General features: G+C 37.6%; 3 protein-coding genes across 3 annotated transcripts; 2 read left to right on the top strand and 1 right to left on the bottom strand.

Moving 5' to 3' along the window:
* Positions 1-3510: 3510 nt before the first annotated feature.
* Positions 3511-7171, top strand: LOC129769419 (uncharacterized). Its single transcript, XM_055771696.1, has 2 exons — positions 3511-3852; positions 3907-7171. The coding sequence occupies exons 1-2, from the start codon at positions 3621-3623 to the stop codon at positions 4872-4874; spliced, it is 1200 nt and encodes a 399-aa protein (XP_055627671.1). The 5' UTR covers positions 3511-3620; the 3' UTR covers positions 4875-7171.
* A 5278-nt stretch (positions 7172-12449) lies between these two features.
* On the bottom strand, positions 12450-14163 carry LOC129777351 (NF-kappa-B-repressing factor-like). Its single transcript, XM_055783591.1, has 3 exons — positions 13186-14163; positions 12706-13130; positions 12450-12646 (listed from the first exon to the last, which is right to left on the bottom strand). Exons 1-3 carry the CDS (start codon positions 13879-13881, stop codon positions 12451-12453), a joined length of 1317 nt encoding a protein of 438 aa, XP_055639566.1. The 5' UTR covers positions 13882-14163; the 3' UTR covers position 12450.
* Positions 14164-22282: 8119 nt separating this feature from the next.
* LOC129762301 (partner of xrn-2 protein 1-like) lies at positions 22283-22844 on the top strand. Its single transcript, XM_055760446.1, has one exon. The coding sequence runs from the start codon at positions 22396-22398 to the stop codon at positions 22735-22737; it is 342 nt and encodes a 113-aa protein (XP_055616421.1). The 5' UTR covers positions 22283-22395; the 3' UTR covers positions 22738-22844.
* Positions 22845-26587: the final 3743 nt, after the last annotated feature.

Consider the following 26587-nt stretch of genomic DNA (forward strand, 5'->3'; position numbering starts at 1 on the left):
TATAATAAATATTTCACGAAAATATTTTGCGCCATTTGTTTTTTTTCTATGTCTGTAATAAATCGTATATGAGTATGGCAAAAGTCGTATTTGGTGCTTTGACAAGTCATGAATATATTCATATTAGATCGCAATTCAATTTCAACATAATCGCTATTATATCCGGTCAAAGTTGCATATTCATCCAAACAAATTCGGTAAGCATTTGCCATGTATATATATGCCCAGCAAACATTAAATCGCATAACAAGCGTATATATAACATCATATGCCCCTTAAATTCGGTTGGCATATAATATGCCTAATTGGCATATAATATGCCTAATTGGCATATGCATGCAAAAGTGGAGGCCATATACATACATGGCAAATGCTTACCGAATTTGTTTGGATGAATATGCAACTTTGACCGGCTATAAGGCCAGGCGCAAATTGAGAAGCGTATAGCGCGAGTAATTTGGCGCGATATAGTACCTGTTTGTGTGGCTAATGAAAACAGATAGAACGGCGCAAATTGGCGAGGAGACCCGAGATAGCGCAGCGAGAGACGACTCGCGTGACGTTGTGGCTGAACCACTATTTTCGTGCTTGTCATGCCGGCTGTGATGGTGTGGTGATGAACAATCATATAGCGCCGTGAGTCTGGCACTGTATGGTTGTGCCGGTCGGGTAGTTGTGTTAGTAAATAAATATATCGCGCAACTCTGTGTGAATCAGAAATTGTATGCGAGTGGCACGTAATCCACAGCAAACTGCGACTCAATATGCGCACCGCCACGCTACGTTTGTGGTACACATGAGTCGTGTTGGTCGTCTTGTGCTAGCTCACAAGCGCTATGCGTTTTCAATTTGCGCCTAGCCTAATAGCGATTATGTTGAAATTGAATTGCGATCTAATATGAATATATTCATTAATTGTCAAAGCACCAAATACGACTTTTGCCATACTCATATACAATTTATTACAGACATAGAAAAAAAAACAAATGGCCCAAAATATTTTCGTGATATGTTTATTATAGCCTCACGAATCGCTATTTTTATATATGAGTATTTATGTTTGTAGAAATAATAATTGTTTGATTGACTTCTGTTGGGAGTGGAATATGAATGTTTAAAATGGCACAGATTGATGTTTGGTGAATACTGCTCCGATGTGGTTGAGAACTCCGGTCGTCTGGATTATCATCCACCAACATCCATATATATGATATAATAACGATATCCATAACAACTCGTCCAAGATTGTCTGGAAAATCTTTTATCGTTGATTCATGCAAAACAACGGCGCTCAACTCCATTGTAATTTAGGAGCAACTTGAAAATCGTGACTCTTTCGCAATACATGACCGTAGTACCGAATGCTTCGCATACAGCCGATACACAAGAACATCTTGTTGGATTTATGGTCTTGCTATCAATGCGGCGAGAAGAATGTTCAGCCCAGAAATTGATGGACAGTGAAGCAGCATCGACATCATATCAAATTGAAGCTTCATCTAATTTTAGAGATAATGTAAATGACATGAATATTCGAAATTCGACGATGAAGCGAAAACATTCCTCGACAGAACAGAGCAAAATTCGTTGTTCCATATAGGTCTTTACATCATCAAAATAAGTCAGTGGGAAAGAACATGTCAGCAGTGTAAGAATTGGTAGTCAGCAAAACACAACCTGGATGGTATCAACCATCCCTTTTTCATATTTACGAGCTAGAGCTAACAACTCTCCCATCTGCATAGTTAATGACAAGACTTTCCATTTCTTCTTAGCAATGGAAATTATATTTCGAAATATGCATTAGGGACCTACCTAAGCCAAATTGACAAATGAGTGTTTTGCCGTTCACTCCATTGTGAAAAAACACATACATAAACTTACATACAATTCCTCCACATTTACTTTAAACTAAATATCGTAATATTCATTAAATTCACCATTTTTAAATCCAATACCAATCCAACGCTATTTATTTTTATTGGCAACACTGAAAAAATCGGCTTTGTTTACAAAATTTATTGAAATCAGCCAATCAGAAATCAGAACGACTGACAGAAATTTGGTCCGTGTCTGACAGAAATTTGGTCCGTAAAAGACCCCCTATTGTCTGATCTTATCTTAGCGTAAAATAAACAAACACCCTCACTTTTGTGGTTCTGAGCTCTAATGTAGATGTCGCATAAGCTGTTTCAGCTTTGCGTAAATTCGTCAATGTGATGTTTGAAAAAGAGGTTGTTAGCGCAGGGAACTGAACCAAGTCATAAAAAAGAAATACCATATCCCTGTAGTCTGCAACAAGATAGAGCTTGCGACAAAAATTCAATATCAGTAAATTTGCGAACATGTCTGCAAATTTGGCATCCTTGAGATGATGAAAAACAAATTTCGAAATAATTCGAAGTCGAACGGATTGCTAAATGTGCTTGATCGAAGTCCAACGGCCAACTTCAAACCCAATCGGGAACCGGAATAGACGTGAATATTTTTAAAATTTTACTATTTTAAAAAGATCGAGATACGTAAGTAAAAATACTTTTAAACCGAATTTTGTTTTTCAAACGGCCGCCATTTTGTCAAAGAAGATGTTTTGACTTATCCGAGGTTCATGCGATAGCGGCATCTTTACTGATATAGAATCTGTTCGATTTTTTTTGTTTAAGATAACCAGAAGGGCTGGAATCGTGTACGCCATGACACAACTTTTTTTGAACCCCCTCACCTCATCAGATGGTAACTTTTCTAGCTACGAATATTTTTCCTGCGTTCAGTTTTTGTTTTATTGTCAAAAGATAGATAATGGTATAACGGATTGTAAAAATACTATTTGTTTTACTTATACGGAGCTCGAAAAAACGTCCGAAATTCGTGTCGATACACTAGAACCCAGCAAACATTAAATCGTATAACTTTGCACATGATAAGTCACATATAATTTCGTATCAAATCACAATCGCATAAAATATCAATCAAAATATCGATCATATATATCTAAAATCGCATAAAATGCAAAAACACGATTTTCCATGTCATCGATGGATTGAGTAGTAACGTTGTCGTATCAAATCGCATATATACGGCTTTATATGCGTACAAAATATGGCATATACGTATATCGCCTCCACTTTTGTGTGTATATGCTAGTTATCTGCATCATATATCATACAAATGTGTCTTGGTTGTATGTATATCGCCTCCAATTATAGCTATTCATACGACTTAATGTTTGCTAAGAATACTCCCTTATGGCAACAATAAAAGAGGTTAATACGCGCTTTTCTCACCAGTCTTCAGATATCACAACAAGTTTGCTAATGGTATCAAGTAAAATATACTAACCTCTGGTAGGGATGCGGTTTTGTTGACAATATGTACAACAAATTTATACATTCTACTATTGTTTGCATTGTTTGTATTTGGTAGTTTTCTACCGAAGATTTTTCTAAGTGTACTATCTGGATATATCTGAAAAAACACCTGGCATCCATGTAGTCAACCGCCTTTGTTTTTCTCTACGGAGCAGATGTGTGTACATAAACAACACGGAGAAAATGCGAAAGCATAAATAGATACTTATTTTGTTTTTGGTCGTTAAGTTTTCGCGGTTTTAATTATTTGGGATGGCCGGCCATCTTCCCGTATCATGCTGTGTTTCTGGATGTAAAACCACCGTTAAATGTGTAAAAAATATAAAATCGCTAGTCTTTCCTTTCGTTTCCGAGAAACCACTGAGAAATAGGCTTAAGGATGAATGTTTGTACAGAAAACGATATCAGCTTTGGCTGGAGACACTCCAACTGCAACCGGAATATGCATCTTCTTCGTGGATCTGTCACAAACATTTCGTTCGGGGTATGAAAGTTATGTTTTTCCTTTTCAATCTAGTTGAATGATAATTCTTCGCAGGGCGTCCAGCTCTTACAAGGCAACATGAGGACATTGATTGGGTTCCAACATTGGAGCTCTCTACCGATCCAGTTCCTCCACCCTCTCCTGCATATAAAAACATGAGTGCTATGCTGGAAGATATCGGACCCCAATTGGATACAACTATTGAACCGAAGATTGAGCGTAGATTATCAATCGATGAACAAACCAGTCGAAACGAAGGACGTGATCTGGTAAATCCGTTCTGTCGGCTTTGTTTGGGTAGGGCCGCAGAACTGCGTCCTCTTTTTTCACGACAAAATGCCGATAATCGCCTTCTAGAACTAATAGATGAACTCGTTTGCATTTATATTGACCACGAAACCGATTACAATTGCTTTATTTGCGACGATTGTGAGAAAAAATTAGAGGAATTTCAAAGCATCAAATTGCGGTGGAAGGCAAATGACTTCGATTTAAAGTCTTACCGTCAGAATCTATCCACTCTGGCGACTATTTATGCCAGCGAATACATGCCTCAGGAACAGAACCTACCCAATGCTTCGATGTCCGAATCAACCGAATCAATTATTCAAACCAAGAACGAACCATACATCCAAATTGAGTTTCAAAATGAACTTGAAGAGGAGGCGTCCGATCCAAGTAACGAACAATGTTTTTCTTCCGAGGATTTGACAGCTACAGTATCTGTAGAGTGTTTAAATGAATGTAATGAGGCAGATCAAAGTGGAGTTAATTTAGGCCAAATAACCATGCTACCGGAGCTAGATATGAAAATAGAAGTAGAAGAGCCGCAGCTACAAAACGTTGCGAGCAGTTATGGCATCCAAAGAAATGATCCCGAAGCTGCTACATCCGAAATCGAAGAGAAAGAAAGGCTAATACGAAAGGTTATGAAAATGATTCGATCCCGATTTCGGACCCGGGAGAAGAAGCCCAAATGGAAAGGAAAAAAACAGGAAAAGCACGCGCGCTTTAGAGAATAACTGTTTTGCCGAGAATCGGTTTTTACGCTTAGATAATTTTAATTTAAAATACAGTAGAACCCCGATTATCCGCGGAAACGAGTTCCATAGTAATTCAATGGACCTTCCCCGAATTTGTCAGTAAGTGGTAGGTTTTTGTTCTTTTGTTATGATCATGGCTTTAACATTATTTGACCACTCGTGAACACGCGTGTACAGATGGACAATTTAGTGATTCCTGTATTGATAAAACTGAGTTTTATCAGTATTTATATATATTTTATGGTTTTTGCATCTCATTTTGAGTCATTCATTGCGTTATCCTCGACCTCTAATTTCGGGATCCGCGGTGACCTTGCGGCAGTCTTCCGAAAACATGTTGTGTTGCGCTCGAGTTTAATTTTCATCAGCGCGTTCATAACAAGCACGTATTCTCTCTTGGTACGAAATGCACCAAACTCGGAAACAAGTGAGCGCATAATGAACCCGGCGCAGAATTCAGGTACTAAACATCGCTTCTAACGTGTGTGATGCCCGAGTCATTTTATACACACATGAAAAACATGAAATTCCAGCGTCCCTTTTGTCTTCGCTCGTTTTAAGCTAAGCATAAAACAAAAAGCGCGCCTCCATACCAACGGTATACGCTTGTGTGATGAAAAATAACTTAATAGAGAAAGCAAAGCAGATAAACCGGATTCGAGTGCGGTTTAAAACTGGGTGTATAAACCGGTTTAACGATACGCTGCAGTAAAGATGTTCGAACCGTAAGGTGAAGGTGGAAGGAAGCCACAAATGGCTGCCACAATGGCGCTCATTTCTTTCATCTCCCTCCCTCACCCCTCGCCCGAAAATCAATAATTTTGCGAAACAGTGTAAAGAAAATGATCGTTTTCGCACACTTCCCATCAGGTAATATCAACCAAACTATAATCGATTACTCACAAAATATTAAATTTTCATCTGCTGTCGCAATGTATAGTGAAAAACGTCGGGAAACTCGAGCTAGTGCTCTGAAAGTTAAATTTGCATTTTTCAATTTTCGGCGATGGTTTCGTTTGTATTGGTGAAAGCATCGTTATTTTTTCGACACTGATGCCAGACAACATTATCGAAACAGCTACAAAAAACCACTCAATAAAATATTTTTCCTGAGCGTTTCATGTCATGAAAATCAATCGAATAAAATTGTGTTGATATCAATACAATAATTATTTTTACGTTTAATAGGTCTATAATGTAAGTTTTAGCAACTTTTACATTGGGTAAGAAAATTGTATTGCAGAGCTTGGCTGCATATGCTCTCAAAAACAGTAAACGGAAAAGTATTACATTCATTCAAAATGCCTCGGCCAACGAAGAGAAGGGTTAAGGCTCTTCAACGTGAATATGTGAAAACAATACGATCAATGAAGGAAAATATTGAGGAATTATCAACATCAAGTTACTATGCGGAAGAACTTGTTAAGACCCAAAAGAGCCCCAATTCGCATTCGCATTATAAATTTGCTCATGTTACGCTCGCGTATAATTAGAATTTTACTTGATATGCAAATGCACCTTCTATGTATATTTATATTTGCAATTGTTCATCGGAACATATCGTTCATACATTTTACTTTAGTGTTGAATTGTTATTTGTTTTCAAATGTATTCAAAGACTCGTGTCAATGGAGCGCCACACAGTCTGATAAGTGATCTATTTACGTGTGCTTTGCTCTTCTCTCACAGACACTATTACTCCATTTTTACGCGTGGGTTTACCTATACTACTACAATGGCTAGTTTCCACCTTAACCTTAAAGCGTAGAAGACTGCCTTTCGAGACTATTCCCCGGATAATCGGTGTTCTACTGTAAATCGAATATTTTAATAAAATATAACCACACCACAATTAGGATTAGTTTGGTGAATAATGGGACTCAAAGCCCATTCTTGAAAGAAACTACATATTGTAGCATCCGCTCTTACGTTTGATTCGCAAACCATTCCTATTTTATTCGTTCAACTGTTTGATTGTTCAACGGCTGTGACCAGATTTCCTGTGCACGAGCGCATAAATTTCGAGAAACTAGTATCGTTTTGACGTAGGATTACGTCCCATATTAATAATGCCAAATCAGAAAACAGGTCACGTTTTTATGAAATAAAGTTAACGTTAATAACTATTTTTGCGGCACGAATTTTAACGATTTGCATACCAATCGAATCGGAAATTTTCTAAGATTTGTTTAATACGCTATACATTACAATCCTATAGTCTGTATATGGTTTAAATTGATGAGAATCGGAAGCATTCCCATTTCCCCATACATTTGTTCTATCCATTTGTGCGCTTTCCCGAACAGAGCTGCCAGGGGATAGCGAAAAAGAATATTTGCGAAGTAAACTCCATCCTTGCATAGAAGGTAAGGTGTCCCTAGCGTGTAAGTATAGCAACTGCTCTGAGGAAAGTTCTCAGAATCATTTTGTACCCGAAACAACAAACGTCGCTTATTCTGCTCGTCTTGTGTTTTGTGTTTCCTCTCTAGCTGTGAACGCTAGCGAATATTTCACTTGAAGTGCATCTGGCATTGCAATTAACACAACCATCCGAGACATGGCAAAGCAGGCGAAAAAAGAAAAGAGTGCAAGAAAGAATCGTTGCTTCTCGGATTGGTTCTACAAAACCACGCAAGCCATTAAACCCTTTTAGGGTCCCCGGAACTTTTTACTAAAAAGTTATTTATGAAATTTTGAAGTATTCGCAAATAATATCCGAAATGATAAACCAACAATTTAAAAAAAAAGATTGCGTGGTCCTAAGTCTAAAGCGGTCGTGTCTCGGATACAACCCCTCGAATTTTTGTCTTCCTCACAACTTTCCCATGTGCGAGCGATGACATCAACTTGATGTTTGGCTCTTTCTCTTCTCTTTCGTAAAATATTGTGCTGCGTTCAAGAATGCCTCGTCGCATTACGATACGACAAACCGACATAAATGCATCGGACAAACCATGATCAAAATTGAGGTCATCGAGATGCATTAATTACATGATTTAGATATATAAATCCGATACAAATGGTGTGCAAGCATGATGTTTACAATATTTGTAAGTTGTATAATCCAGAAAAGATTTGAACACGTACCAAATAATCATCTGGTGGTTGATAGCCAATGAACAATGGATATTTAGTGCGCTTACGTTTAGAGTCTCAATTTTCCTTAGTTTGTCATCAACTTCTATTCCTATTCCTCGATAAAAGCTCTGAACCTGCACGATTTTTGTGTTGAAAAATGCAATTAAACTTTTACTTTCGCACTTATTTTTGTTGGTTTTAGGCTTAATTTACAGGTAGGCCAAGAAAATGTTAAATTGTATGTATGAAATTCATTTAAATAGTAAGCAAATGCTTGTTACCCTCTTCACTAAGATTGAGTTTAAATTAAATAAACTGCAGTATTTATCAAATTAATAACTAATAATTATAATACAGTAGAACCCCGATTATCCGCGAAATAGTCGGGCAAGGTCACCGCAGATAACGAAAATCGCGGAAAATACAAGAAAGAACTAAAAACGATATGCAAACACGAACAAAATGTTGATATGCAAATCTACCTCACCAGGAAAATACAGTTGAAAGCGAAACGATTTAAAAAGTCTTGTGAAATCTATATATATATAAATGGATTTCTGTCTGTCTGTCTGTCTGATTCTTATGGACTCGGAAACTACTGAATCGATCAACATGAAAATTGGTATGTAGGGGTTTTTGGGGCTGGGGAAGGTTTTCGTGATAGTTTGAGACCCCTCCCCCCTCTCTAAGGGGAATTGTCATATAAATTAAACACAAATTTCTACATTACTCGAGAATTAATCAAGCAATTGGAACGAAATTTGGCATATGCAGGTTTTAGGGTGCAATAAATGTTTCTATGGTGGTTAGACTCCCCATCCCCTCTCTAAAGGGGGGCTGCCATACAAATGAAACACAAATTTCTGCATTACTCGGGAATTAATTAAGCAAACAGTACCAAAGTTAGCAAGTGAAGGTTTTAGAGTGCATAAAATGTTTCTATGGTGGATAGACACTCCTCCCCCTTCTCCAAGGGGAGGCTGTCATACAAATGAAACACAAATTTCTGTATCTGTAACTCGAGAAATAATCAAACAAATTGAGCCAAATTTGGGATTTGAGGGTTCCCAGCAAACATTAAATCGCATAACAAACGTATATATAACATCATATGCCCTCAAATTTGGTTGGCATATAATGCGCCTAACTGACATATGCATGCAATAGTGGAGGCCATATACGTACATGGCAAATGCTTACCGAATTTGTTTGGATGAATATGCAACTTTGACCGGCTATAAGAGCGATTATGTTGAAATTGAATTGCGATCTAATATGATTATATTCATGAATTGTCAAAGCACCAAATACGACTTTTGCCATACTCATATATGATTTTTTACAGACATAGAAAAAAACAAATAGCGCAAAATATTTTCGTTAAATGTTTATTATAGCCGCATGAATCGCCATTTGTTTATGTTTGAAGAAATAATAATTGTTTGATTGACTTGTGTTGGGAGTGGAATATGAATGTTTAAAATGGCACAGATTGGTGTTTGGTGAAAACTGCTCCGATGTGGGTTCGAACTCCGGTCGTCTGGATTATCATCCACCAGCTATCTCGCGCAGCTATCTGAAATTCAATTCAACGGCGGTTAAAACTTTCGAGTGCATCATTGACATTTCAATATGATGTAATATGTTCTTTATTAGGATCTAATATGATTTACTGTTTCATGATTTTCTTCAGCATGCAGCACGATTTACTACATTACTGAATCGATTTAAATTATACGCTTATACGACACACAAACTGCATCAGCGTAATACACCCAGGTTTTTTTTTACGCGGGGGATATGTACCTCGTAAAAAAAACCGCGTAAAAAACCGCGTTAATTGGAAAATCCGCGTAAAAAAACCACGTTAATTGGAAAATCCGCGTAAAAAAAACCACGTTAATTCGAAAATCCGCGTAAAAAAACCGTGTTAATTGGAAAATCCGCGTTAATTGGAAACTCCCCGTAAAGAAAAAAAGGTCACATAAAAATCCTCCTGAGAATCGTGATGGGGTGCGGCATACGCTCTGAGGGAGCTTGAAAGGGAGAGATATGAACTGAGAGAGAGAAGTGATGTTGCTCAGGTTTACGCGCAAAAATCGGAAAATCCGAGAAAAAACCGCGTTAATTGGAAAATCCGAATACGAGTAAACATTTATTGTAACTCATTAGATGAGCGATTTTAGGGGGTATGACGAAGCGAGGTGGAGTGTGACAAAGTAGTTGTCCAGCCTAAGGTAAATTTTATGGTTTAAATGCTCAAAAAGGTGCGCCTGAGGGAGAGATGTGATATTGCTCAGATTAAAAATAACATGCTATCTCGAGATACTTCTTCTTGCACTTGCAGATTCATCAGCTAGCGACCCAGCTTGTATTTCTCCTGGAAATGCTTTCTCTGCAGCGCTAATTGCCTCTGTTCCAACTCTAACTGCTTCTGGTCTAATTCTTTCTGTTCTGTCAGGCATTTGCGTTGCAAAATCTGTCCTCCGACTTGACGTGGTCGTTCCCATCGAAACTGGCATTGGCGGTGGTGAACAACGCGGGCAAATTGAATTTGTGTTCGCTACAGATGCATCGAACCTGGCACATAGGTGCGGCACTAATATCCGTCAATAGCACTAAGTTCCGTCATATGGTCTCAGGAAGCATGAGGGACAGATTTGATATTGCTCAGTTTTTTTTACGCGGTGACCGCGTTAAAAAAACCGCGTTAATTGGAAAATTCGAGTAAAAAAAACCGCGTTAATTGGAAAATCTGCGTAAAAAAAACCGCGTTAATTCGAAAATCCGCGTAAAAAAACCCCGTAAAAAAACCTGGGTGTATATGCATATGATGCGGATTAAATATATTTTACGACAATGTACATCATAAAATTGATGTTTATTATACCGAATTGCGACTTAATTTGATAATGGTATATAAAATCGAGTTTTTACATTTTATGCGATTTCAAATATACACGATACATACTTTGATTGCGATTATGATTTATTCGGATTTCTTGTAAGACTTTGCACGTGCAAAATTATACGATTTAATGTTTGCTGGGTTTTTGGGTACGAGAAATGTTTCTATGATGGTATGACACCCCTCCCTCCTCTGGAGTGGAGGGGGGTCCCATGTATTATACACATATTTCAACCAAACATATTCCAACCAGAACGAAATACAACGGATTGAAAACATTGTGCGATTTGCTCTTAGTGGTCTGCCTTGGAGGGACCCTCTGAACCTTCCTAGATACGAAGATCGTTGTAATCTTATAGGGCTCGAACGGTTATGCTTGCGTCGTGATGTAGCTAAAGCGATATTTATTTCCGATCTACTGCTCTCGAATATCGATTGCTACGATCTACTCAGTAGTCTTAATATAGACATTCGTCGTCGTAATTTTCGCTTCCTTAACTTTCTTCGCCTCTCTGTTGCTCGGACTAATTATGGTAGGAATGAACCTGTCAATAGTATGTGTAGGGTTTTTAATCAGTGTTACAGTGTTTTTGATTTTCATTTATCTCGCGCAGTCCCCAGAAAATTGTACTCCCGGTTATGGTAAGTTATTATCATTTTGTTATTTTGAAGTGCATTGTAGTTGGTCATATTGTTATTTGTTTTGTGAACTAGTGTTTAGTGTTAAGATAGAATAAGCTGTTTCATTTGGACTATTTTATTCTGTTGACGCAAAAATAAGCAGGTTTTATGCTCATTTTAGAAAAAAAGCTTATAGCAAACTAAAATGGGCTTTTCCCTGCTCCAAAAATAAACAAATAAATAAACCATACATGACAATTGAAAATTTTCGGAAAACTCCGAAAAAAAAAATGGAAAAGTTCGAAAAATTCAATTCGCATATGTTCTACAATTACATATTGACAAGCGTTATTAGTTCATTTGATGTTTACGCTAACGAAATTGATCTTCGTTCGAAAGTGGAAATAAATATTGGGCGAGACGAAGTTTGCCGGGTCAGCTAGTGGTAAATAAATATTCGTTTCGCTGATATGAAATATTTTTTGTATCATATTATATTGTGCTCGATAATTATGGGATAAACGTTGGCGTTTAAGTACAGTTTTGCTATAGCAGTTATTGCAATGCATCTGATACTGAAGAAATGAATCATGGTTCAAGCAAAACCAAAGTTTGATTTTATATTGTGCTAAGTTATTTTTAACAAAATTCGGACCAATAATTATTTGCCAACATACAGCATTTTATGAATGAACAGAACAGTCCTACATAACATCTCACACTTTTTTATACATGATTTGACATGTCCCTTCACTGTACGAAAGAGTGAGTGCACTGCTTAAAATAACTAGTTCACTTAAGTGAACGGTTGGTCACTGAACAGTTCATTAAAGTAAACTGTTTTGCCCACTTGTATGTACAAACCAACATCATTTACCCTAATTTCAAATTAACAAATTATTATTGGCTCCGTATAAATATTATATCCGGGGAAAAATTAAACAAACTTTACGATTGGGAGTCATTTTTATTTTTGTTAGGATGATGTATCTCGTACATCTCACAGAAGATAGGGTCTTTTCCGACCAAGATACGCTCCAGTAGTTCATGGGCGGGAAGTTTTCGAGCTAACAGAACAAACTGTCTCGATCCATCGTCATCCTTGCCATAACTTCTTGTCTTCAGCTGTAACTCTTGAGCCATTCTATAGAAAACGCAAATGTGAATATTTAAAATGAACTGCATTCATGTGCGGACGATTACCTATGAAACAGCGCCCGTTCTTCCTTGGTGAACTCGTTGCTGAATACCATATCGTACTGGATTCCGCTGTCGCGGAAATTCCTCATTGTCTGACGATAAAAGTTAACATCGATCCCGAATGTCTCCTTGTTAGTGTCAATTTTGCCTCCCTTTTTAGTACCATCCTTCTCCTGTGACGCTGCTGTCGCTCCCAAACCCTTCCGGCCAATTTTGATCTGGCAATTAATAGGATCGACAATTCCCTCGCTTTTCGTGCCTAGCGATCCTCCGGCCCAACCAAGTTTCTGAAGCAATTTGAAGCCTAAATTGCTCTCGTCGATCTTCTTCTCTTTGAAATCGCCCGCAACGCTTCGACCTCGATGATCAACTGCGCCATCGACGGCTTTTCGTTCCACGTTGACGTTGCTCAGTAGAACCGACTTTCGCTAGAAAAGAAAATTCGATTTTTCGAAAAAAAGCAATACATCCATAGTAACTCACAATTATTTGATAACAATGTTCGCTCATCAGTGTTAGAAATTCCCGTTTAACGGCCTTCCTGGCAGGTTTGTCCTCAGCAGCGACCGCTTTCGCCAGTAAAAATTGCTTAAATCGAATCTCCCCTATGTTTTTTCCTCCGCTTTCTTTCGATACCGTCAACTCCAGTTGACCACAACCCAATCGCCCAAACTCCATCTGAGTTTGTTCGTAATCATTGTTCATGATCACTATATTATTGTAAACATCCTCCAGCGTTCGGATCGGTACAATCGGTTTGAATTGCCTCCCATCACTGGGCTGAAAAGGACCTTTCTTCTGCACCTTAGATGCAGCAGCATCCGATGCGGAGACAAACGTTCGCTGAAGTTTATTTCGTCGCATAGCCCGATACCCATTCGCTATATCACCAGCGAGTTCCTTGATGCGTTCCATCGTTTCCAGCGGGTATCGACAGTGTAGGAGTTCCACATTGACGAAAACTTGAGCCAGACAAACCAGCTCATCCTCCGGGATCCAGTGTTGATGGCGATCCATAAAAGTGCGCCTCAAGTCCCAGTGCTCTTCTGGCTCGTAACGCGTTCTGTACGCATCAATGCTCCAGTTGGTGTTCGCATCTTGTTGTTCCGCCGCATCGGCGATTTTCTGTTTCTTGCATTCTTGCTCGTCAGTTTCCAATTGTGGTTTGTGTTTAAACATTTTTCTTCAAGTTGGAAATACAATCCGATCGTGATTAACACGGACGGAATCGCTTGCTTCCACTACACTAAAAACAGCAATTTCAGGAAAATTTAGCTTGTTTTGTAAACAATTTTACCGATTGACACAAGCGTAATTTCTTGATTCGTTCATAGTTGATTCCAAGGCGTCTCAATATATACCAGGTGAAACAATCATATGAAATGCACTTTCAGCCATATTGGAATTGCTGTCGGTATTGTTTACAAACAGCATCAGAACGCTGCCGGCGGCTCTCTACAAACTGCTGCGACACTTATTCGAACGATGCCTACTTTGTTCGGTTTTCGCGAATTTATGTGAAAAAGACGGGATGATTTTGTAGAATTTCATTCTCATCCAGTTCATCCACTACTCTCGCATGTGAAAATACAAAAATGGCGTATCCTAGCAATAACAAAACAAACAACCCCCGCTCCACAAACCGTAATCCCCTTCTCATTGAAGTGACGATGTTGCTTCACCTGTTATACATTTATACAAGCGCCTTGGTTGATTCTATACGAGTTGAACTGTTTTGGTATTTGACAAGACGGGTCTATGGTACTAGGGGTGCTCATACACTGTTTGACCGAAGCCAAATATTTGACTCTTTTTGACAGATAAAATTTGGTCAACGTGTACTGATCAAATATATTCTACACAAAACACGACAAGCAAATATTTAATTATTGGATGCCTAAAATATTTTTTTCAGTCTGTTCTTCGAACCTGTCGGTACATGGTTAGGTTACCTTGGATATTTCAGTTGATTTTTTTCCATGTTCGGTGTTTGATATTGTTTACTACTGTTTAAAATTGAAGAGTGGCAAACAAAATAGTGTTTGTACAAATATCAAATCAAACCTTATCTGTCAAAAAATATCAAATATTTGACCTCCGGGCAAACAGTGTACGGCCACCTTAGGTGAGGCCGTTTCGTCACTATGTTTGTTAGGGGAGCGGTGTATGAAAACAGTACGGAAGAAAGCAGAAGGGGAATTTTTTTCTTGAAGTGTGAAAGAGACAGACTGATCACGAGCGAGCTTGGGCACAAGCGTATTGTGTTTTGTTTACAAACAAAACACAGTAGACTTCCAAGATGGCTGAAGAGTGGTTTTAGCAAGTTGGCCCACCTTAGGGGCTGTCCACATACCACGTGGACAATTTTAGGGGGGGTAGGGAGTTGTCTTCCCGTGGCTGAGTGGTTAGAGTCATAACTAACATGCCGGGTGTTCGGGTTTGATTCCCGTTCTGATCGGGGGAATTTTTCTTCAAAGAAATTTCCTCCGACTTGCACTGTGATCACGCGTATTCTAGATCTTGCCACTCAGAATGCATTCAAGGCGTGTTATTTGGCATAGAAATCTCAACTAAGTACTAATAAAAATGACGCAAGTAATACTACGTTGAGACGGCGAAGTTCCTCTAGGAACGTTAGTGCCATTGAAGAAGAAGAAGAAGGGGGTATGAAAATGTCCACGCTTGTCCACGGAGAGGGGGGAGGAGGTATAGACTATGTCCACGTGGACACGAAAAATAAATATTTTTTCAAATATAATCACCGATACATTCTAAATTAAGTAAAAACTGATCGATATCCAAGAATTTTAAAACTTTTCGCCCATAGTGAGTATTCCGTATTTATCAATAAACGGATTGAGCTGCCTGAGAGTGCTTCAAATATTTTTACTAATATCATTGAACTTCTTCACTGAAATCTATATTCTGAAAACAACTTATGTAAACTGTGAGCGACAGAGCTATTTTGTATGATCCTATAATTTTATATTTGCGGGCTATGAATAGACGTTCATAGCTCAAACCTATGAAAAATAAACGATTTCATAATGGTTAAGTTTTCATGATATTACACATGTGGGTTTTTCATCAAATATGATTTTCTATAAATTTTGTTCTATCTCTAGAACAGTTTTTTTGTGTAAATTTTTTTTCTCGCATTACTTTTCTCGAAAAGGTAGAATTTTTCAAAGTATTGGAATTCCGTCAATTTCTAGGAATTAATATTTACATTTGCGTGAAATGATCCATGCACCACTAGTCGTCAAGCTTGAATCAGTTGACCCAATATTCTATTTTTTCAGAAAATTTCGCATATAATGCAGTTGTAAAACATTTGAATTGATGGATTGAAGAACCTTTTAGAAGTTAAAAAATACTTTAAATTTTGTCGTTTTTCAAGGGTTTTTATAATGTTTTATAAATATTATAAACATAAACTTGATTGTTTCTATCAACAAAATCAAAGCTCTCCAACCCTTCTACAATTCCTTCCTCGACACCACAATGTTATTCCTATTATTATCTTTCACCATTTAAAATATTCCACAACAGAAAATTTTCTCATCTTTCAAATGAATGCAATTTAATTCTTCTAAGTAGCGTAATTTTGAATAGGGGTCAATTTAGAGCAAAAAATGAAAAAAAAATGAAATCAAGAAAAATTCAACTTTCACAGTTGAGATTTGAGCTAAATTCCATAGTTGGGAATCAATGTATCGTAAGTTGTCTGATATTATTTTTCCCCGCAAGCTCTTTGAAAGTCATCTAGACGCTCAATGGCAGAATGGTCCATAAGGATTTTAAAAATAATGAAATATTTGAAAACGCCTTCAATACCCTCTGAAAATTCTCCGAACTATGGCGGAAAAGGTTTTGACTTGCGCTACCGACTAAAGGTGAATCGGAAATCCAGAGTGGAAATGAGTCGGCATTTACTGTGATCGATCATATTCCGGAGTGGGCAAAGATTTGTTTCATCTAAAATTTTGAGTAACACTGTAACAATGCAATTGACAAATAAAACAATGCATTTATCAAAGCAATAACTGGATCTTGTATAAAACATTTTCAAGTTTCCACAATTGCCCTTCGATTTGCTGTGCGATCGTTATGTCATTAAATATTCATAATCCAAAATGAAAGGATAACTTTTCATCCGATCGAGAATATCTCGGTAGTAAAAGGTTCTACTGGAATTCCATATGAATCAAATGAAAGCTAAACAATCAAGTTGACTGGATTATTACTGGCGTCTATGTGATATCAACACATTTTTTTGCAAGTGTTTAGTAAATCGTGAACTAAATATGTATTTGAAAATGATTTTAAATCCATTTATTTCTATTCGATTGAACTTGCGATCTCAATAAGCAATCTCAATGCAAAGCACAAGAAACATGTGCTTTGTTAGGCTACTCATTTCTCTATTAACAAGAACAATGGGCCACGACAAAACACGTACAGGGTACGTGCTTTTTAAAATTTCAAATAAAAACAACTTAAATGGAATTAAAATGGAATTTAAGCGCTAATCAGTTTTAATTTAAAAAGGAAAAATGTCCACGTGGACAAAGGGGGTAGGGGTATGAAAATGTCCACGATTGTCCACGGAGGGGGAGGGGGGAGTCTAAAACCGTGCTTTTTCTGTCCACGTGGTATGTGGACAGCCCATTAGGATATACTTCTACGCGCCTTGGGTATTTGATATGCGCATTCGCTCTACACTTAGAAAAATCCTCGGTCGAAAACTACCAAATACATTTGGTAATGCAAAATTAGTAGAATGTACAAATTTTTTGTACATATTGTCAACAAACCCGCATCCCTACCAGAGATTAGTATATTTTACTCGATAACATTAGTAAGCTTGGATATTGTCATATCTGAAAACTGGTGAGAAAAGCGCGTATTAACCATTTTCATTGTTCCCATAAGGCAATACGGAGGTATAATAAGGATATAATTCTGATACGTGCATTTTCGGCGAGAAAATGTAGCCGATATTGGGCTTCCGAATCATGGTTCTGCATTATTTTTAGTAAATATAACGATTTTTTTGGTAAATACTACCAACCTATAGTCATTTTCGACCGTACTAATAAATACGGTCGAAAATGACTATAGATTGGTAGTATTTACCAAAAAATTCGTTATATTTACTAATTATTTCTCTCAGTGTAGCAGGCCCAAAATTATCGATATTTACCACAGGTGTGCTAGATTGTTTGTATCATACACCGATGAAACAAGCCGTTCAACGAGTGTGACTCGATGTTGTACGGGAAAGAGCTAACGTAGGATCATTAAGACTGCCAAATAAGATAACATGTTACTTTTATTTTGATTACGTTGAAAACTATGTTTGCTGCTAAAGAAATTTGATGACTTGTATGGCAATCGGATCGAAAATTAGCTAGAGTTTGTTTGATGTGCTATACATTGCAATTGCCTTGTCCGCAAATGGTTTAAATTCACGAAAATTATAAGCATTTCCATTTTCCAACACATTTGTTCTGTGCATTTAGTGAAAATAATGTTAGTGAAATTTCTATACGATGTCCGAACCTTAGTCGTATTGTCCAACAGCAGTATGAATTTTCTAATATTTCACGAACATGATTTTAATTATATTAAATTCGTTATATCTCGAGAACGGTTCTCCTTCTTGAATGGCGTTAACACTCCTATACTCTGTCAGAATGAGAAATCAATAATTCGTTCATTTCTCAGAAAATGTCAACACTACGACTTTGCGTTTCTATCTAGCTCCTTTATTCGTCGTTTGACATCGTTTAGCGTATCGCTTGTGTTGGTACAGAGGGGACGTGTGCCACTTTTTTAACACTTTCGGTCTGACACACCGACGCGAGTATAGGAGTAACTTTTTTGGACAAGTGCCTTTTTCGTATTCTAGAATATTGTTGAATGAAATGTATAAATTAATGTTAGTGGCGTGGAATATTTATTGAATATAAAGCATAAGATCATTACCGGACTATTCTTATTTGATTTCAGTTCCTCTTGTAACTGGATAGAACGGATCCATATATTGATTATTCGTCGATATATTCGTCGTTAGATTCATACGTTCAAAAGCAAAATATAAATGTTTGACTTTCGTATAGTTATTCGCTAAATATATAAAATATGGTCATACATATACACACTTGTGAAAGAATTCCACTTGTGGAATAATTGTAAACAATAAACTATAAACTAATCGGTGGCTTATGTTATTATTTAACAGTTACAGTTTCGGGGCTATTTTTTTTTATAATGGACAATATCGACAAGAAAACAAGAAAAAGAAAAGACGGATGGGTAATGTCGGGGACATAACCGGAGTGACGTAGGACTATACAAAGGGGACAGCTTTTGTTAAATATTTATTTTAAATATATTGTTTTATTTTCTTCTCCTACGTGAATACCTACCTATCTACCTGAAAAATGGATTAGTTTACTGTTTACTCTTTATGAATATGTTGATGGTTCTGAAAAAAACCTATGGTGTTGTGTTTTTGTTATCACTCGATATTCCCATCTTGTTCGGTTAAACCTTCCTGTTTAGCTATTGCGTTTGCCACTCGCCACAGCTTCACAGTTGGAAAATTTCTTCCTATCCAGCTTGTGACATGTTGTTCAGTAAATTACATTTAATGCGACGTGCCGGAGAAACACTTTGCCACTCACTGAAACTAATTGTTGCCTTGATGAGCGCCGAACCGAAGCTGCTCTGTTCTTGATGCGGGTTTTCTGATTGTCGTGAGCAGCTTTGCAAGCCAACTCGAGTACTCCGACGGAAGCGCTTACTACCACTATTGAAGCAGCACGAGGGCCCGACCATCTTCTGGCCGGATCTCTCTTCGTGCCACTATTCAAAGGACGTGTTGGAGTGGTACGAAGCCAACGGGGTCACCTTCGTGCCAAAGGAAATGAACCCGCCCAACGCGCCGGAGCTTTGCCCAATAGAGATATATTGGGCGATTATGAAGCAGGCCCTCCGGAAGAACCCAAAAGTTGGCAAATCGGAGGCGGACTTCAAGAGACGTTGTACAGAACCTTATGGACGGGGTAAAGAGGAAGGTGCGAGCATACGGGCTTGGGCTCGAAGTATGAATAAAAAGAAAATGCCAAAAGTTGTTTAATAGTTTTTTTACTGTCTAAAATTTTTTCAGCGTCAGAATTTCTACAGCGTTTTTTCCGTGATGCAATTTGATGTGACACACCCTTTAATTGCTAGTTGCTTATTGCTTCGGTGTGCGAGCCGCCTAATGCGACACTGAGGTGTGCCTCGGTACGTAGAATTAGAGGTAACTTATTGTATATAGTTTTTTATGTTTATTCGCATGTAGATTCGATTGTTTATGTTACTTTTCTCAAATGGTTACGATTTCACAATGTATTGAAATTTCATAAATTTTCATAAAATCATATCTCTATTTTGGCGAGTTTGCTGCGGCACCACTGTACGTCAAACATGCATTAACAGTGCACTTAAAATGTTATTTTTTCTACATACTTCATTGATTTTTCAATAACTTTGTCTAACATTGTACTTCAATCAGACATTTGGATTTTGAGTTTCCATTCTGGATGCGCCTTTTTAAAACATCAATAGTAATTTGCCATAACATAAAACATTGTCATATGATAATGAAAATTGTGATTTTAGGTAGTTTCCATAAGTACCAAGTTTCAAAAAAGTGATAGGAGTACCGGTAAGTTTTTGACGTAGGTCACGTTTTTATGAAATAAAGTTAGCGTTAATAACTATTTTTGCCGCGAACGGATTTTGGCGATTTACATACTAAACGAATCGGAAGTTCCGTAAGATTTGTTTAATATGCCATATAATAGAATCCCCTGGTTAGTAAATGGTTAAAATTCATGAGAACTTTAAGTGTTTCTATTTTCCCATACATTTGTTCTGTCCATTTGAGTGCTTTCCCGAACTGAGATATCAATAACGAGCAACTTATCGGCGACCAACGGAGGGGAAATCGTAGGATTTAAAGTCCCCGTGAACAAAGGAAAAGAAGAAGAATGAAGGGGAATACTTGCTTAGAGTATAAACAGTGGATCTCGCTGAGGCAAACTTTCATTCGGCATCGGACTTTTGATTAATCCAGTTCACTTTGCTTTCGCTGCGCTTTTATCTAAGATTGGACCCCACCAGTGGTAATCCAACTTGGAAATCGTCGTTTGATTTTTCGGTTCGTATTTCGCGTTATTCGTATCGTGTGTTCTTCTTTCCGCGTCATAAATTGGACGCTTCGCGTAGTGTGCGATGAGCAAGAAGAAGAGGAAGGCAGGCTCGAGCCCTGCAGAAAACGAACGCATTATATCTCGGTCGCTCACAGTTTACGCGAGTTATTTTTAGAATATGGATTTCAGTGAAGGATGATATTGCAATGTTATTACATTAGTTCAATGATATATGAAGCACTTTCAGGCAGCTCAATTCGTTTATTCATAAATACGGAATACTTAAGTTAGGCGGAAAGTTTTAAAATTCTTAAATATGGAAAAGTTTTTATTGATTTTGGAATGTATCGGTGATTATATTAGAAAAAATATTCATTTTTTGTGTCCACGTGGACATAGCCTATACCCCCTGCCCCCTCTCCGTGGACAAGCGTGGACATTTTCATACCCCCTACCCCCCCTAAAATTGTCCACGTAGTATGTGGACAGCCCCTAAGCAGTTGTTTCTGAAATTTCACAGCATTTTAGAATAAATTCCGAAGTTATAAACAAGTGACTTATATAAAATAACAGCGTAGTTCTACGTCAACAATGCGGTCGTATCTTGGATACAACATCCTATATTTTTTTGCCTTTCTTTTTTGCTTACTACACCATGAACAAAGAGTGAAGTAATATATGTACCTGTTATTTTTATCACGTGCAAGGAGCTGGAATTGACAGGTGGTTCGTTTTCGACAGTATGATGATAAGGCATGGATGATCCGAGAGGGGATGAAAAATGACAGCGGCTTTTTTGTTTATAAACAAAGTAGATCAAATCTTTATGCTACATAGCGGTCCCCACCAACATATACCTACGCTGGGCTGGTTTCAATCGAACTAGCTGTTGTGTCTCACAACCCGAACGATCAGGCGAGTCTCCAGCTAAAGCAGTACGGCACAAGCCCACCGGTTATTAAGAGCCACCTCTTTTATATACCCACTAGCAAAGCTCCCACAATCGCTGAGTTTCCAATCCCAGCAGCAACGGCAACAACCCTCACGTCCCGTAGAACAGCAATGCAGACAATAACTTGCAGCAGCCACCGAAACACTACAATGATGCCAACAGCGTAAACAAAACCAACATTTATGCGCAGCAAACACATAGCGGCATGCACTCCTCATTGCATGCCATTTGTTATCCTCTTTCTCGGAAAACTCTAGCCGTTCGTTTGGCCGCTGTCAATTCGAACTCAAGTAATGGCTGAACAGCAGTTCTGACATAACGTTCCACCTTATTATCCGCCTTGATCACGTGTGATTAATACAAGTTTTACATCTGGCATCACTGGTTGTCGGTAAAAATTACCGACAAATATCATACCAACAGATGCATGTTTTGTAAATAAAACTGACACATCAAGTTTTGTTTTTCATAAAACAGTTTGTTGTGATCGCCAAACGGTGTGACTCTCTGCTCAAATAAAACAAATCATAGAAAATGGCACAAAGCAATCCACAGCCTGAAGAACAAGTCGCGAATACCGATTGGAGCATCGATGCTTATCGAACGCGCTTCGAACCGGAGGAGCACTGGGAGCTGCGGAGAGCCTTCATGGAACGGCATCAAAACTGGATCCCAGAGGACGAGCTGGTCTGTCTGGCCCAAGTGTTCGTCAACGTAGAACTGTTGCACTGTCGATACCCCCTGGAAACGATGGAGCGTGTCAAGGCAATCTCGAGTGGAATTGCGGATGAATATCGAGCATCGCGTAGCAAGAAAATCCAGCGAACATTCGTTTCCGCTTCGGACGCCGCTGCATCCAAAGTGCAGAGAAAGTGAAAAACCGAGTCATGTACCTTCTTTATTTTGAATAGTTTTTTTTATATCGAATGTGACGATTGGAATATGATTTAATGAAAATAAACAATCTATAAATCAACCAGAAACCATGTTTTAGTATTTAACATTGTATTTATCAAAGATGTCAAGGAAATGTTCCGTGTGAATTTAAGGTCTGTTCCATTTAAAATTAGGTCGCATAAGCAGAAAGCAGAAAAGTTCTCAGTTTATGGAGCATAATAATGTTCCGGACAATTGGAAACAAGTACGAGTTATACTGCCGTTCTACGCATAGTTGTCCCATGTTACGTTTTGACGATTCTCACTTTTCGTCATAAAACGTTGTTTTTATCTAAAATCTTACGCAAAAACACAAAAAAACACATAGTTTATTCCCAACTTTTGAATAAACAACATCAAGTTCAATTGTCCCATGTTGATATTCTATTCATAACTGTTCCACCATGTATTTTTTGTAGATCCATATCGAAAAAGTCGGTTCAAGTACAAGAATTTCATATCACACTTTCAGCAGGCCTAATGCACTCTTTTCTGGTTTGGAAGAACGAATTAATTCTCAAACAAGTAAGAAAAAGTTTAACAGAACACGTGTACACCTTGTTAGCGAATGCCTAATAACAATGAGATTTATATTATGCGAAGGTGTGCAGATTACTCATTCCTTCATAAAACGATGTTTCTACGCACAATCTTTTGAAAAAACACAAACAAAAATGTTTGTTCCCAGTATATCAAAAAACAATATCAAGTTCAATTGTCCCATGTTGATATTCTAGGCATAACAGTCCCACCATGAATTTTTAAACCCGTAATCAAGCTTAATTGATTCAGTGAGGGGATCTCATCACATTTCATTAAACATTAGTATAGTACTTATAAAAAATCCGGTGTATTGCTAAATTGAAATGCTTAAAGCTTTTGGTAGACAAATATGCGAGAAAACTTTGATTGCGTTTTTCTCAGTTGCTGATTTTGGGACATGGGACAACTATGCGAAGAACGGCAGTATAGCTATTCAAAAACCTGGAATAACCGCGTCTGACGTCAATTTGTAACGCCCAATAGCAATGTTGTCTTGTATTCGGAAATTGTTGAAGAAAATGATCTTGTTTCGGTTTAATCGATGGGTTGAAACAAATGGCGTACTCTCAGATACTAATGAATTTTTCTCACGTAGATTCGGTGGTAAGTCGGGTCTCTTACATCGGCCTCCCTCAGGCCCCTTCTATATAACTTCTACGTAAGCGAGATTGACAATTGCACGAAATTGCAGGAAATTGTATCCTAAGGGTGGGTTTAGACTAGGGATATATTCATGTGAAGAAATATGATAAGATTTATAGAAATCGCATCAACCGTTTACACTAGCGTGAACTTTTATAATGAATATATTCATATTTTCGGTGAATTTATTCACCTGAAGTAGAACTGCATCCAACTTTAGTGATTTCTCACCAGTGAGAAATTCACAAGCGTTTACATATTCTGAATTTATTCAAGTTATATATACCTCGAATAAGTGTATCATATTTATTCTCACCCGTTTACACCTATTTTCACGTGAATAAATCCATCTATAGCTATAGATCTCCCTAATGTAAACCCGCCATAAGACAACTTGCAGATGATGGGGTGGTGTCTGTCGGAGGATCAAAAGTATCCGACCTGCAAGGACCCTTCAAGATACATTGAACAATTTTGGAAACAAACGATTTGATTGAAATTAATTTTTGCATTCTTGAATACGCTCGACTCGAATTCAATTGTTCTACGCAATTGTGGCAACTTCGTCTTGTCGCAAAAAAAAACTCAAAATAATTTATTCATATTCGTGGAGCAATTCACTCTCTAACAGATTAGCAGAGCAGTTGAAATCTGAATGAAAATTATCACTTTTTTTATATTTTATACCTGTTGTCGCACTCAATGCGAAACTTCCATTGGAATCCTTTTGTTTATCCAATTTCATGATCAATGCGAATCAAACAATTCATTGAAGATCCCCTCGATTTTATTTGACGTGTTGCATGCCGGAGCAGTTAAAACGCGAATGTGGATAACTGGTCTTCCCTTTACGAAAATGTCCACGCTTGTCCACGGTGAACTAGGATCCATCAATTTATTCCAATCGGTAATAGAGGGCCATTCAATCCGTCAGGATAAAGACACCCAATAACACAAAGAATGTTGAATTTTATGTAGTATTTAAAATCACGACTTAAGCGCGGGTTGAATTCAGCTTTTGCTCTTGATAACAAAACTGTTTGGTTTTTTTTTCGAGAACTCTCAAGGATTTCTGAACATTTAAACGAACAACAAATTCTTCCATGAGTGTACGGGCCGTATCTCTGGAGATCTATTTCTTGCAAAGATGTTTTTCTTCAATACGCTTCTTTTGAGTTGTCTGGAAAGTTCATGCTGCTACTACTGATTAATTAAAAGAAAAGATTAATCCTTGATGCAAATGAATAAGTAGATTCGCTACAGATGTCGAAAATCACCGTTCATGAGAAACGAAACATCACGAAAAACATGCATGCAACTTGCAAACATGCAACAATGCATGGACTACATATTAACCCATATTACGGAACCCGATCGGATTTGACATATCGCAATTCGAACGAAATAAACTTTTGCATTCTGCATTTCAAGGTTGCAACATTTGCAAAATCCGATAGATTCGATCAGATTAAGGGGGATTGAGACACGAATTTCGGACGTTTCTTCGAGCTCCAAAAAAGTAAAACAAAGAATATATTTACCATTCATTATATCACTATTTGTTTATCTATCTTTCAACAATAAAACAAAAAATGGAAGGGAAAAAAATATATCCATAATTAGAAGCTGATCAAGTGAGGGGGTTCAAAAAAAAGTTGTGCCATGGCGCACACAATTCCAGCCTTTCTGGTTATCTGAAACAAACAAATCGAACAGATTCTGAATCAGTAAAGATGCCACTGTCGCATGAACCTCGGACAAGTCAAAAACGTGTTTTTTGAAAAAAAGGTAGAAATTTGAAGAAAAAAAAATGCTGTTTAAAACATTTTTTTAAGTTTTGTTTAAATTTTTTTTATCAAATTTCTAGACTAAAATACCCTCTTAAAGAACGCAACATTGTGCTAATTTCAAATCCGACCGGATTCCGAAATAAGGGTTTATTTTACCGAAAAACACTTGAAGGGACTTATCTCAATCTGCGATTCGTTTCATAAACGCGACGAAAATACATATTTGTAGCGAATTGTAAAGGGCAAATCATTCACAAGATTGTTGAGTTAAAAAAATCTTAGCAAATGAATGGAACCCCGAAGCAGGTTTTCGCTTGAAGAAAGTTATGGCTGGATCTGGTAGGACTGGAAGAAAATCTGTATCATGAGCTTCTACCAACAAGTACTGCTAGCAGCTGAACGTATGAAAATCAACGATACAGAACGCTTCTAGGGCCCTTCTAAGACTCCATCCGCCTTACACACCAGGTATTGCATCTTCAGATTATTAACTGTTAAGATTCTTGTAAGAACTTCAACTTACTGCATAGCATAAGTTCTGAGAGGGTGGAATTCTCAAGTTGCACGAAGCATGCTGAAATATTCAGTGCATCGGTGCATCTATGATCGAAAAGATGTATGAAATCATGCTTTTTTTTTTGTCTAAAATCATGCTTTTTCTGTCCACGTGGTATATGGACAGCCCCTTAGTGTAATCTCTATCAGATTAGAAGACACGAAGTCGGTTTCTAAATTTTTAAATTTGAATGAAAATATTCACATCATGTTATTTAATTACTTGAAACACGTATTGCTGACCTTCATTCAACCATATG

This window comes from Toxorhynchites rutilus, chromosome 1 (assembly GCF_029784135.1).
Source record: "Toxorhynchites rutilus septentrionalis strain SRP chromosome 1, ASM2978413v1, whole genome shotgun sequence".
NCBI lineage: Eukaryota > Metazoa > Arthropoda > Insecta > Diptera > Culicidae > Toxorhynchites > Toxorhynchites rutilus.